This window comes from Haemaphysalis longicornis, unplaced genomic scaffold, assembly GCF_048455015.1.
Source record: "Haemaphysalis longicornis isolate Haplotype H1 unplaced genomic scaffold, Haemaphysalis longicornis Haplotype H1 scaffold_2, whole genome shotgun sequence".
Lineage (NCBI taxonomy): Eukaryota > Metazoa > Arthropoda > Arachnida > Ixodida > Ixodidae > Haemaphysalis > Haemaphysalis longicornis.
In genome coordinates this window covers 266374850-266390069 of record NW_027526295.1, presented here as the reverse complement: position 1 = coordinate 266390069, position 15220 = coordinate 266374850, and the positions used below count along the sequence as shown (strand labels likewise).

The 15220-nt window shown below is 47.3% G+C and overlaps 1 protein-coding gene across 1 annotated transcript in view; it reads left to right on the top strand.

The window, feature by feature from the left end:
* Positions 1-15220, top strand: part of LOC144170660 (chitin synthase chs-2-like) — a 65953-nt gene that overhangs the window by 25976 nt on the left and 24757 nt on the right. Inside the window, exons 2-5 of the mRNA XM_077700591.1 lie at positions 1801-2048; positions 3856-4022; positions 7402-7970; positions 11056-11415. Coding sequence (XP_077556717.1) covers positions 1801-2048; positions 3856-4022; positions 7402-7970; positions 11056-11415 — 1344 coding nt within the window. The remainder of the gene's footprint in view (positions 1-1800; positions 2049-3855; positions 4023-7401; positions 7971-11055; positions 11416-15220) is intronic.

Sequence of the window (15220 nt, the reverse complement as noted above, 5' to 3'; positions counted from 1 at the left end):
ATCTTTCGCCGCTGAATAAACGCCGAGAGGGCTTCGGGGCAGTTGAACTTTCGTCTGAGCCAAACCTGCTATTCGCCTTCAGTGCTCCTTTAAAGGAAAATAAACCTGGCGCATAGACGTGGACGAAGAGCACAAGAAGACATGGCACCTGTATCTGTCGTTTCTTGTGTTCTTCGTCCACGTCTAGTGTGCGCCACGTTTCTTCTTTCTTTCTGTAGTGCCCGCTCGTCATGTGACGTAATATATTTTATTGCAAGCGAACTTCATTCTTTAAACATACACGCGCTGCACCGACGTGACAGTTACGGTGACGTCAGGGCCTACACACACCGCATGCCTGTCAATCTTGCACAAGTGTACTGCTTGCTTTGAACAAAAACAAATTATTATTAACTCTCAGAGCCTGTGCCTTCGCGGCCTATTTTTTGCGCCTCAGTTATCGCGAGCTTAGAAACACTCCGTTTTTCTTTATTGGTCCCGGTATCGCCAACAAAACATTCCACCTTCCTGTTTGGCTTCACTACAAACTAGGTCGAACAGCGGTAGCACATGTTGCTCGCTCTCCGTTTCCTTGTTTGGTTCGAAGCAGGCAAACATTTACTGAACGTTATCTGGCTGTCGGCCACAGTGAGTGCCATCCTTTTATGGGTGCAGCTGAAAAATTAAAAAGTGGGTTTTTACGCGTCGAAGAATGCCAGAAGCAGCAGCTTAGTTGGTGGATACAGAGGAGGAAGGCTTTCGATCTAAACAAGGCTGGGGTTTGCAAAATAAAATGGAGAATGGTGTACAAAGTGGTGTACAGCTTCAGAAAATAGCGCAGATGATGGGACTAAGCAAGAAAAACACAAAACACTCGCTGTGCTGTTGTGTAGAATGCGACCTCCTTAAAACATATCACCATGATTTTAATGAACCTTTAAACTGGCCTGGAAACAAAAAAAAAAAGCCGTCATCCCGCCCTGCGAAGCTTTTGAAACCACTACACATGATTATGTGGGAAGGTATGGACTGTTCCTCGTCATCCCGGCGGGCTTGTCACTTGCGCTCGGCCTCTCTAGCGGCACAGCCTGACGCATGCGTTCACCCTGGAATGAGGTCAACTCTTCTTTTCGCGAGCAGCTGCAAACCTATGGTCTTAACCAGGAACACATCGGGGGCTCCCATTGTTCACAGGCGCCTTATCATCTATCGTGCGGTTTCGAGGCTTGTTTTGTGTTTTTTTAACGAACGCTGAACTCTATGCCGTATGCCCGATTGCAAAAAAAGACTGCGCTGGGCTTCTCTGGTGGCAAATTCTGCGTCCTGCCTAGCCTGACGCATGCGCTAGGCGTCTTGGGCGAGAGCTGCTGGCGCCTGCCTGTTTTTTTTTTTTTTTGTTTTTTTTACGACACCAAATTTTCAGACTAATGAGAGGCTAACTGCTTCACTGTAAAACAAAATAAAAGGAAGGCGGGGAAGAAGAACTGTGCTCCTGGGCTCCTTGTGAGATGATAACCCGGTATGAGTGGAATAAGCAATGAAGCACGGAACTTAACTATAAGCACGCCAACACTGCATCACGCGTGTCAAAAGCCGCGTGTGGTTGGGGTCTCAAAAAACAAGCGAAATCAGCAAAATAGAAAAATAGTTCCCAGTGCACCGGCTGTGCGCCTGATGTTTTTCGCCAGTAGCATAGAGAATGTAAAAATGCACTGATATGTAAAGCTTCACAATGCAGCCCTTGTGGGATTCGGTGCTTCTTCCAGACAAGGTGAAAACATTATAAAAATTCCACGCGATTGCCACTCCGTATGCACCCAGGAATGGCCAACCAAGCACGACGCAAATGTTCAAGGAGCTGCCTCCCGAGGATGAGGACGAGACGGAGACATCGTTCGCGACGTCGTTTCTCCTTAAAGGATCCAAGGTGCTCGCGTACGCGACTACGTTTGCACTCGTGCTATGCGGATCGGCGATCTCCAAGGCGACGCTCCTCCTGATGACATCGGAGATACGTACAACGCGCACGGCCCACAACCAGACCCGTAACCACTGCTACAACGAAATCCGTGAGTCTGTATGCTAAATTCTTAGAAGCACTGTTAGATATCCGCATCGCCATTTCCGCCATGGTGGTGTCAATTGACGCCATCACATAAAAGTTCCTCTCGCGAATAGAGAACGAAACCACAGCTGGTGCTATTCTGGGAAAATATTTTTCAAAGATGCCTATTGCAATAGACGTCACCTTTGTTGCATTTTAGCGGGGCTGGACGCTACAAAGAAAAAGGCGCTTCGGCGAAGGCAAAATTCCGACATTAAGGATAAAAAAATTGAGGTCCTAGTTTGATTCCCAAGCTTGTAATTCTAAAAATACGTGCACTACGGAGCTCATTTTTTGTTTGTAGGATCATGCGGCCATAAAGTTAAGGAAAACAGGCCAAAAAAGAAGTTCCTACTCTATGCAAAATGTTTAATTGCTTCTTGTTTTAATTAATTTTCTGAAAATAAATCAGTTATTACTTGCACTGTCCGCTCGGTTTCCTGTTTTTGGGCTTATGGGAACGTAAAGTGTAAGAAAACACACAAAAAACAATGTTTTGCGTGAAATAAAAAAATCAGGGCTGAAAGGGATAGACTGACTCGAACGCTGTAGCCGCCACGTAATATGCAAAAAAAATGTGGTTAGCAAATCATTTTTAAAAGTTCCCGTGGTTGTCCTTTTGACTTCTATTTCTTAAATCGTGGAGTATAGTGTTTCAATTTGAGGGGGTACACCTCTTGTATTTTATTTCACCACACCACGCGACGTAAGCTTAGCTGCAGCTGAATTTACTCGCACATGTAGGCATATGCGCGCGAAGTGAAGTGCGGCCGTCCCTGCTTGCGCATCGCCTAAATTCAATAACAAGTAGGTTCATCATTTCGTTAAATGGAAGGCTCCTTATTCCTGTGTTCGGGTTAGGAGAAGCATGATGAGGACGAGCATTATCATGACCCTGAGAGGTAACCGGTCATATATAGTTTCGAATGAACGAAACGGGCCTGGGAATCACAGAAGCGGAAGCGCCTGATGGGTATGAAAAGCAGGGTAGAATTACAGGTCACATCCATCTTGACTGGTAAGATTAACATCCTCCTGGTAAGATTAACCATCTGCCGCAAGACTACGACCGCAAGCATGGATGAGAAGCGCCGTCCAGCGACAGCCAGGGGAAACGTTGTGTACACCAGGCGTTGTGCAGACCTGAGTATACTGACTTTAGCCGAAATAAGGTCGTAATAAAAAGTGGCTGTGCCCACTTTACAAGGGTGGCAGATTATCTGTCCGAGCATTGCACCTGCTATTTCACCGAAACCAAAACTAGCTTACTGGCGTTTGGGATCGCCGCGTCACCTATTGGATGGGCTCCCATCATATTGTTTCTAGCTTTCTTTTTGCTCTTCGACTTTCAAACATGACACTACAAAAACTTTCAGTTCCATTTTTATAAACTTGTGAGCGCGTATTGTTAAAGTATTTGTCACGCTATTTCAACCACCGCCGGTGTAAGTCGCGTGGTACAGCCCGTGGCGGCGACGCCTGTCTTCACGTTTTACCTATTTTCTAGCTTGTTTTAGAATAGCTACGCGCAAGAGTGATATATTCGCGTTCTGAATTAGTTAAGATATCGTTATAGAACAACTTGTACTTTGCCTTCAGTGTCCCTTTAACCTGTTATTACTATCCTCCGCCCATCTAGGGTCCTGCAAGAAATATGTGCCCCTATCATCTCCTCCACGTGCCCGCAGTATTATGTGATGGACATTATGTGGCGATTGTGCAGATATTTAGCATACACGCTATAAACAAAGGCGTTATTTTCTCTGTTCTAGATGACCTCGCTGACCATGTGCCCGAAATTGACAAAGCAAAAAGAATCTCTTGGATGTGGGTCATCCTCTTCACTATGCTTGTGCCAGAAATATTGACGGTCCTAAGGGCTTTGTGGACCTGCATGTTTCAGGACATTCGAGTACCTCGACCTAAAACTTTCCTGCTGGTAAGTAATCAGAATGTTTCCGCACGTGCGCGTTACCTACAAAAGTAATGGTTCACTGTTACAGTTAAGAAAGTGACAAGTTATCAATACAACTACTTTTTTATTAACGTAATGAAACCATGCATAAAACCACGACCATTTTGGTCCATCACTTCAAAACGATTATTTTTGCTGCCAAGCGTCAGCAAAACGTGAAAGCGCACTAAAAACTATCGTTGTTTATACAGTGGAATCTCGTTGATACGATTCGACACAATACGTTTTTCGGCCCAATACGTTTTGGTAATACGATCGCGAAAGTGGCTCTTGACCGGTATTTCTAGAAATCTCACGTTCACTCTTCGCTGTACTAGCTCTAGCCGCTTTCCAAAAAGGCACGATCTGTACGTTACGTAGCCGCTGGGGCCTCGGCAGTGCCGGTTTTGCGGCGGAACATCGCTGCCAGGCCTGCCGCCCCGTCCAATGAGGGTGATACGTCAGGCGATACGCTGCGCCATCTTGCGAAACGTATCATAATCGCCCCGGAAGACGTCCTTCTTATTTGATTCAAGGAAGTTAAAGCGCCAGGAGTCAACGTCGAAGGGTCGGAGTACTACGCGAAAAAGTTGACGTATCCACGCTCTTCTTGCTCTTCCTCGAAGGCTTTCAAGCGTCCGGCGGCTCGAGTCACCGATTTAAGGAGCTACACGAAATGTCGTACAAAACAGCGCCCGGCGAAGCGAGAAATACCGCTAGATTCTTTTGTACATTGTAAAAGAATGTAGTCCTGGACGTTGAAAAGAAGAAAGTGCCGTACAAATTGACCAGCAACTTCAACGTTGCTCGGTAAAAGACACTTGCTGACGGAGTATGCATATTTTCCTCCTGTTTTTAGCCTGTTCGCATAATAAGATTTTCGCATAATGCGTTTTTTTCCGGTTCCCGTGAAAAACGTATCAACGAGATTTCACTGTAAATCTTACACCTAATATGCATAAAGTAACAACACAATCTCAAAACTTCAGTTTGACATTTTGCCTTACATTTTCGCGAAAGCATCGGCCGCAGCACTGAGTGTTCTCCCAACTGAGTCACTGATAGGTGGCGGTATGGCGAGTCAGTCACTGTATAGTATGCGGGAAAGGTTTTAACTCAAGGTTCGTCTGGATGTGGTGATGAAGCCGTTACAGCTGCATTTGCATAGCTATAACATGGCTCAGCGTTTTGGGTTCTCCTGAATAGCTTCAGGGGCACGGCATCCCCGACTAGATTTGTTTAAAATCGAAAGGGAACGACCAAGACTACCCGCAGCCATCTGTTTTCGTACAAACAGTAAACCATGTCAAAGGATACGTGCTCGAAGGTGGCACCGAGACAGAACAGCACGCGACAAAACAGCGCAGTGACGAAGCATCGAAACGCCAAAACATCACAACGGAAAAATGGGAGGGTGACAAAACAGCCCGACCGGCAGCTCTGGCTTTGTTTTTCTTCGCCGACCGTAGTAGTTACGGTAAACCATGCTGTGATGGAAAACTCCAGTGTTTGTTTCCATCGGTAGTTGTTACTTGTACTTGTTCACAAGTTCGCATACGAACTACAAAGATTGATCGTCGGTATATCAGAGGCTTTTTCGTGGAGTTTAAAAATAAATTTTTCCCCTTGATATTATAAAAATAAAGTTTATTCCTCCTCCTCCTCCATTAATATGCGTACTGCATGCGTGCTGCTCTTAAGCGACTTAAGCATCGATTTTGGGATAAAATTTAGTTGAATGTTGCGCCTATGCTTGCTTCTCCGTCTTCCATCTGTTTTTTTTTTTTTTTCTTTTGAGCTATTAACATTGGTTGATTATTGAGTGCCAACCCGCGCGCCTTTAACCCTTAAAGAAGTCACGTCGGCTTCAATCGCAACACGTGCACTCAGGTATCACAAAAGGAGCGCTTTTTTTTCGAACATGATACGGTCCAGTACATCCATCGCGACATTATGATAACACACCAGAACAATTCCATAATCTATTGTTTTGGTAGTGACGCGACGAGCGGTTGCCCACGTGGTCTCAACCTTTGAACGAAGCGAGATAGGCCGGGGGAGACCGGCAGCAAGAAATACGTCGCGACTCATATCGAGTTCCAGCAAAATCGGTATTGGCAGAAAAGATTTCACTGTATACTGAGGTGACTTGGCCGAGAGGCTACTCCCGATTTGCCATTGGAAGCAGCTGTGCACGCTCCTGACAGTTGAACATACTTGCTCCAAACGGGACACAAAAAGTTGCTGTTGAAACTGAAATTTAACGCAATATTTTCGTTAAGGGCAGATGTGCTGACGCTCAGCAATCAGAATCAATGATCAGGCTCATCGCACCGCGCCAGAAACTCTGAAAGCGGCATACTCGCTTGATGAGTTTCGCGTTGACCATGGCCACCGTTAGTAGGCGTGTCGCGACGGAGGACAGGTGTTGCTGATATTTTGTGGTTCATCTTCGCCGCTGGCAGATTATTGCATCCCTATGTGTGACCGACGCAGAATATCTTCTTCCAGTCCACTCACTGCGCGGACACTAAGCGGTCATCATCCACCGACGGTAAACACGAACCATCGACTTTTCTCCGCGTGTTCGCCTCAGAAGTAGGAGATCCTGTTCTTCATACGAGCCACAGCCGGTCGCAGGCCGAGAAGTGATCCGAATATACAGGTTCGGCTCATACAGTAGACTACCGCTAACACGAAGTTCATGGGGACCGCAGAATAACTTCAAATTAACCGAACTTTCAACTAAACAAAGAGCCCAAAACCGCATCGTTATTAGTCCGCAACACGTCTCCCTTGCTGATTCCGTTCAGAACCTCGAATTGCGTCTCAAAGTCGAGCGTACGACACGGGTTGCCATGATAGTTGACATATCCCTAAAATCGGAGCATGAAGCGCCACCAAAAAACTGCTCACATCGCACTGTGAGCAACCAAAAAAGCTTGAGAGCTTCAAAAGAGGGAGGGAGAGATGCATACGCTGGCGCGAGGCTCAACTTCTGGAGCCGTTCGAAACTGCGCAGTATACCGCTTCAACTTTCTGCCAAGCGGTTCACGACGAAATGCGCTTGAATAGGTTGGCAAGAAACTAACGAAACAACGTCATCCTCTCTAATCGAAGTCTTAAATCTGAATCGGAGACGTAAGCGTTTGAAACTCGTGCTCAAGTAGCATGTCGTTAAGTTCACATTCCACCATCGAGGGCCAAATGCCAGATAATTAAACGGCTTTAAATTGCCTGTAATAATGGCAGTCATTCTTTCCTCCTGGTTTCTTTAAGAAGCTTACTGTCTAAAACTACTTTAAACAACCTCGCTCGTCTGTCGCCGATTTTTCCCTGCAATCTGGTGTCTTTTGTTGTGCAGGTCTTCGTGCTCGAAAGCTTACACGTGATCGGCGTCTGTCTCCTTGTCCTCGAAGTGTTACCCTATCTGGACGCGCAGCGCGCAGTCCTGGTTTCCAGCTGCGTGGCTGTAGTTCCTGCCCTGCTCGCATCACTGTCGCACAGGGGAGGAACGTCGCCGAGAAACACGGTTCTCAACTGCCTGGCAGTGCTTGCGCAGTGCTCGGGCATCGTGCTTTGGTCCATTGGAGACCGCGGTATCCCACTACTCGCCCCAGCGGTTCTTCTGGCCTCGTGCGCATGGTGGGAGTGCTTCGCCGACGAGAATGCTCCCGTCTTCCGCCTGGTGAAGCTGGAAGCGCTTAAGCGTGACCTGGAGCGCAGTCGGCTGTTCACATCAATCGTCCTGCCGCTTTGGCGAATGCTGCTCGTGTTCGCAGCCACGCTAGCACTGGCCACGAAATCGCTCGCATCAGCGCCGGAACTGTTCTCCAACTTCCAGGCGGCGTTTCAGTGGGCCGGATTTAAGACCTGCCACACAGGAGGGTTCGTCGACGAGGCTGGCATGGACCACCGCTTCTGTGAGAGAGGGTGAGTGTTATACCTTGGTAGTACGGGAAGCGTCTCTATTGTATCTATTGTATAGGCCCATTTAATAAAGAAGGGTGAGCAGACAGCTGCGGCGGAATGCCCGCTGTTACATACGGGAAGGAGTCCCCGAACCAGGCTCAGTAGCCTCCGTCATGCGTGTGGTAGCGTGGTGGAGAGCGGCCAGCAAAGGTTGCTGCCTCGGAGTTGACGACAAGCCGAAGGCAAACTTAACTGGTTTACTGCATGGCGAGAGGTGTGCCGAAGCAATACAAGAACACTACCCTTACAGGTGAGGTTACAGTACAAGAACCGAACAGAGAGACCGCATGGATTCGCTGCTAAAAAATACGAATTGGAATTCTGCACTCGAGGCACCGCGTATTTATGCCACAAGACCTAACGGTCAAAACAGTTATCCTAGTGCTTCTGCCAATGGCGCGAACATTGTACACAACACTCTTTCCAGAGTGTGTGAGTGGCACACGCTGAGTCTGCGAGAGGGGGAGAGGAAAGAAAGAAAGGGGAGAGGAGATCTCGGCTCCGGCGTCCGGACAAGTCGCGACATGCCCTTTGCAGCCGCCGATGTCTGAGTCACGCCCGCCGTGCTCAGGCACGTTGGGATCTGTCCGAGGCAGGCTTGTAGTAGTTGCCACTTATGGCTTTCTTGCACACCGGGGAACTTCGCAAAACTTGCAGTAAGCGCGAACATGGGAGCGGCGCGCAGAATCGTAACACTGCTGCTAAAAGGTGAAACCAGTACCTCATACCCTGAGGTAATGCCCCAAATCTCACGCAACGTTTAACTGGCATTTAGCCTTATTTCATTACATAAGCGGCACTCATCGCAATAACTGAGCTTATCGTATCACCCTTAACTGGCCAGGATGTGCGATACCCATAGTCGAGTTGTTTCCAGCGACTTGAATTGCTTGTTTTACGTAGGAGCCCCGGAGGACCTCTTGAAAGTGCGGAGCACTTTAGCTACCCGGCTTGTCGCCGTAGCTAACGAGTAGCAATGCGTCCCGCCCTCAAAGAGAGGCTTCGAAAACATCACCGCTCCCCTTGTCGGGACCGGACCTGGACCCCTCGCGTTACGATGCCAATGTCAATCCCAATGGGCCTAACAGGCACACGTTCCATATTGTCACGTAGCGAAAGACGACGCAGCTGTCTTGAAAGAAAAGCAAGTTTATTGGAGCGAACTTGTGCTCCCCTAGCAACTCAAAGAATACAGCGGCGGCGAACCAGCAATCAACAAAGTGACATGCGCAGGCGAGTGTCGGAGATTCGAATGCCGCGGAGTCTGCTCGGCGAGCATTTATCTTTCGGCGTGATCGTTTCTCGGACCATGGAACTACATCGAGAACACTGGATATCACAGAAGATTATTCTAGTCCAGTAACGACAGGGCAAAACACTCTCCCTACCAAATGAGATAACCCGCGCGGGATAAAAAGGAAGAATGGAACGCGCGCTTCGCTTGGCCCACAGATAACACAGCCGGGCACGGCCGGGCGGTAAAACACAATACACGGATAAACAAACCAATGCAGGATTCGCGGCAATTTAGGGAAAATGTTAGGAGTAAGCATTGCGCTGCCATTGCGAGGCCGCTATTAAGTACACAATAATATAAAACAGGAACAAAATCGCAAATTCAAACATTAAAGGCCCCAAAACTATAGAAACTCAATCCAGGATCTCATTTTAGGCGCTTTCGAGGGCCGCGGTGTCCTTTCTTGACTACTTTCGGTATCAACTCCAGGCGGATAGTGAAACTAGTTAAGAGAGGACACCAAAGGCCTCTTGGCGAATCACTGGTCCGCAGCTGACACTTCTCACGTTGAGTAGAACTGCTTTATTTTTTTAAGCACCATTTTTTCTTCATTTTTGAAAGCAGATAGTGGGAAACCTTTTTTACTTCTCACTTTATAAAGCCCTCCTCTGTGGAGTGGTACGGATATACGGCGTCAACAAAGCGCCAACGGGTGGTCCGCCTTGGTGGCACACCCACACGTGTGGAGCGACTAGCAGACAACAGCGCGCTCACATCTCATGCTGTTCCTGTTCCGTCGCGCTCATCCCAAGGTAAACACACTAAAGGTTTGCTCAAGGTGATTTGAATTTACCGCGTTCCACTGCTACAGGCCAGGTTCCTCGATGACAGCGCTGCAGTACGGTGGAGACGCGCGTGAATCCAGGCGGCCGACTTGAAGGTTTATAGAACCGCGTGGCCGTGCTCCACGTGCGTTCCAAGAAGAACGTGGAACATAGCTAGTGGAAACTTTCGCTGCTGTTGCCGCGTGATTTTTCAAATGCCGCCAGTAGGTGGCGTGGGCAACAGTAGGCGGCGGTTGGTTTTCTGCAGTAGATGTAGAATATCATTTGCTATCAAAAAACCAAGAATCGATGAATTTTTAAATAAAGGAACCCTGTAAATATCCCTTGTGTATCAATTTTCGGTCTTATAGTTGCGCAATGTCTTGTTCATGTTCAACAAAGTTGACAAGTATGAACATATAAACCGGGCTTAGACGCTCACATTTGGCTGTGAGTATATAAGACTATTACGCAGTACGCACGTTACTTTGGCCGGGTGGCTGAATCGAGTCACAGACATACAGACAGACCAAAATATCTGGGTTTAAGTAGCCCAAGAAAGACTATCGTATCTAAAAAGAACAGCCTCCTTGCGTTTTAACATTGCTCTTACGACCAGTTAAATATGAAATTTGGAACGATATGCCTTAATGTTTTATTTTGGTTACTAATTTCGAATGTTAAATACTGTTGAATCGTTTAGATAAATCGAGTCATTCGCGTCAATTTGGCCAACATAGTCAATCACTGTGGCCATCGCATAATAACTACTATAGAGATGCGGTCGAGTACCTGCTTCGAAAGGCATGCTGCACATTAGTAATTATTTAATTCTTGTCTAAAAGTCCTTAGATGTTTAGGCGCGCCTAGTTCACGTTTACCACAAGTATCACTTGTCTTCCTGTTATTCATCAGTTTATTCAGTACTCTCGTTCAGAAAACAGTGCCATTAAGTTCTAACTTCTTTTTCATTCAACACCCGCAGGCTCCCGCCGGTCGCCGTCGCTGCCGTCCACGTTGGCGCCAGCTACATCGCCTACCGTGCCTGCGTGTTCGCCTGCAGGGTTAAGATGCAGTCCATCTCGGTGGCCTTACCGCTAACCATCAGCGGGCCGGTCATGGCGGTCCTCATGACCGTCACTTGCATCCTGCGTGTTTCGCCGGAAGCTTGCGCTGGGGACGAAATTATACCTTTGTACATGCGCTTCGACTGCTACGAAGGGAGCTGCTCCCAGTTTTTCGCTCGCGAGCATGCCTGGCTTTGCATCATCTGGGCACTGAGCTTCGCCTGGCTCACAGCCCCTGTATGGAAGTCGTGGACACCGAGGATGGCGGCTGAAGACAGGTGAGAAATATGGCAGATTTGTGTCGTTGATGCTTCGCTTACATTTACAAAATCGTGTGCAATATAAATTTAGGGTTGCTATAAATTTTTCAGATGATACCTGGCTGAAACTTGCTTCCTCTGAACCCTGCACTATATAGCGTACGCAGTCATATCGGTTGTCCAGTCTCGTACCCGCTGTGGTGGCTCGGTGGCCAAGGCTTTGCGCTACTGAGTACAACATCGCGGGTTCCATTTCGAATGGTGGTCGTCTCCTATGTGGCCAGCATTTTAAACAACCTTAAACATATTGATGGGCAGGCTGCACCTAAAAAACTGACGAGGCTATGCGGTGATACGTGTCCGGTTGCAAGAGAGAGAGAAAGAGAGAGAGAGAGAGAGAGAGAGAGAGAGAGAGAGAGAGAGAGAGAGAGAGAGAGAGAGAGAGACATCTTTATTTGCTATTTTATAAATGCTTCTGCATCGCTTGGGTGGGCCTGCTGCTACCAGCAGGCCCCAAGGACTGCATACGTGCGTGTTGGAAGAGAGCCCGCCAGTGCTCTTCTGACAATCTTAATGAAGCGGTGTTCAAGTGTCTGGCTGAGAACGGGAACCTGCCGGTGCATTCCGAGTGCTTGCGGAGGGCGAGTTTCAGCTGCATTGGGGGTCAAGAAAAGGGAAAGTGCGGTCTGGTCTTAAACACCGACATCACTACGTAGACTGCATTTGTGTATAAGCTGCCACTGTCGTGGGGTAGGCCTGATATTTGCCAAATTGGTTGGTGCCATATCGATGCTTCGTGAACATGCAAATCGAGTAGAAAAGGTATGGGCACTTGGCCATTAATTGCCATGATTGCGAGTCGCCGCTCTTTCAAGAATGTACTGTTGTGTCACATGAACCCGATCAGCGCACACGGAAGTTTGTAAAAGATGCTGAAGCGTAGGGCGAGGGCAACAAAAGTGTCACCATGACCTCCGAATCCTTATCTGCGAAGAAGCTGGCATTATTAGGGGGGTGCATGATTTAGCTGGGTGTATAAGGAACGACTGCGCGTCTGTACACTGCGCAGTTACGTTGGTAAAATCTTCCGTTAGGTTTATCGTTATAACCTACATACTCATAATCATCATCATGAATATGTACTCGTCTTGAAATTAAAAATTATGGGAAGGAAGGAAGGAAGAATGTAGAAGAAAGGCAGGAAAGTTAACCTGGCTAGAGCCTAGTTTGCTATCCTGCACGTGGGAAAGGGGAAATGGGCAAAAAAGAGACAGGAAAAAAACAGGAAAAGATGGACCAGACACGTATGCCCAGCACTGAGGCACTGACAGTGATTGTCACTGGAGGCCCTCAGTCTATAGCCTAGTGTTCAAGTTCGTCGCCCGTAGAAAACGTAATATAGTTCCTTACAGAGAATCTTTTCCTCCGAAAATGGCCGCGGAGAGTCCAGGTTCCTCAGCGCTGACGACAGCTTTTTTCTTTCAGCCGAGTAGCGTGGGCACTCACATAAAACGTGGCGTATCGTCTCCGATGTGCCGCACGTTTCGCACTCCGCCCTTGCTGCCATTCCTATTAAGTAGGAGTAAGCATTTGTGAATGCCACCCCCAGCCAGAGACGGCAAAGAAGAGTTGCGTCAGACTGTGGGAGGCCTAGTGGAAGGGGACGTTGCAGGTGCGGGTGAGAGCTCACATTAACGCGTAAGACTTGAAGGTATACAGAAGCTGTACGAAACCTTCACGACCATCTCGGCGGTTTAAGTCCACGATTGCAGCCGATCTGTTTTTTCGCTGCGGGAACGACTTTACTCCATCTTTGTTGCTATAACGGCGAAGAAAAAGTAGATCGAAGAAGCAGAGCCGACGAACGGAACGCGCACACTTAAACTAAGCGCCCGCAGGTGCAACGTGTACCCCATGACGTGTGCTGTGTCGAGCAGGTGGCGTGATTCCTCTCCCCACAGTAACAGTCGAGTGAGTAAGCCGTTTGACTCTCTGGTACAGTGCACTAGAACAGAAAGGTGTGTCGTTCGGTACACACTGAGGAATCCCTTTTGCGATGAAAATCTCTGCTGAGGAACTCCTGTTGTAAGCAGCGCCACTGGCGGCCGCTGCTTACAAGTATAGTTTTGTAAATTATTCCTTATTCCTTATGGTATAAAGTTTTATACAACCCGTAAATAACTGTTGAGTTTTGTTGAAATTTTTGGGGGGGTTCTGGCTGCAACAGGAGTTCTCTAGGGAATGCCTGCGCTCCATAATTTTTTTTTTTTCATAGCAAAAAGGACCCGCGCTCCCCAGCACGACACACCTCTTCCCTTCTAGTACACTATATCTCCAATACTAACTCACGGTCGTAGCCGAGTGGGTAAGACGACTGACTATCAGACGCAGGTTTGAATCCTGCCGGTGCGGGCGCCGGTGATTTCTTTATAAGTTCGCGCTTGTCCTTGCCCTCCGCATTTTATTTCTGCAATATTACCCGCCACAGTGGCTCAGTGGCTGGGGCATTGTGCTGCTGAGTCTAAGAACTCGGACTCAATCACGGCCACCGTGCTGCTTTTCTGGTAGAGAGAGCAAACTTTATTCGGCAGCTCAAGTCCGAGCCGCGGAGGAAGGGGGTGTTCCACGGTCCTCCGACGGTGGCGGGCTTGGCGGAGGTGCACAGAGTTTCAGTGTGGGCAGCCAAGAGGGACCACAGGACGGTCCGTAGAATTTCGGGGGGAGCAGCCCAGCTAGACCACGAGTAGGAAATATCAGTGGGGGAAGGGGCTGGTGGAAAGAAATGTGGGAGACGTGGTGGCCCGTACACAGGGCTAACATGTGTGTTCGTTGTCCGGATAGCCTAGAAGGGCGACTAACTGAGCGAGTTAGTCGTTCGAAAATGGCGAACGGTTACACGGTTCACCATTTTGTGTTATTTTTTATATTTGTCTTATTTCTTAGTTTTTTTAAAATTTAGTTGGAAGAATTATCTCTACTGTATTATAACGATTACATTTGAAACTTTCGTAAAACCTGCATTATTGTGGAAATTCACGGTGTTACATGGTTAGCCATTGTCCATACTTTTTGTACTTTTCTTAGCTTTGTTGTATAAAATTTCTCTGGACCAATTACCCCATTTACGCTAATATAACAATCACAAGCGGAACTTCCGGAAAAGCTGCATTATTGTAGAAATGCAGGGTAGGGTTGGCCGTTTTCCGTAATTTTTCGTATTTCCCTCATTTTCTTAGTTTTTCAAAATTTTGTTCGAATAATTATCTCAATTTCACCTATTGTAATGATTAGCAGTGGAACTTTCGCGAAATCTGCAATATTTTGGAAATGCCATGTGTTATACGGTTTGCCATTTTCCGCATTTTTTATATTTTCCTTATTGGTGAGTTTTCCAAAATTTCGTTAGACTAATTATCTCCATTTACGCTATTATAACTATTACAGGGGAAATTTCTGCGAAATCTGCATTATTGGGGAAACGCATGGCGTTACACATTTAGCCTTTTCCCGCATTTTTTATATTTTGTTATTTTTGAGTATTTCGAAATTTTGTGCTACTATTTACCTCTATTTACACTATTATAACGACTACAAGCGGAACTTCCGCGAATTCTCTATTTTTGTGGAAACGCAGCGTGTTACACGGTGCTGGCTTTGGCGACGTACTCGGCAAAAACTGCTACGCTATAAAAATGATGAACAGTGTAACACCCTGCGTTTCCGCAAAAATGCACATTTAGCGGAAGTTCCATCTGTAATCGTTATAATAGGGTAAATCGAGATAAACGGTCGAAAATAATTTTAAAACACCCAAAAATAACAA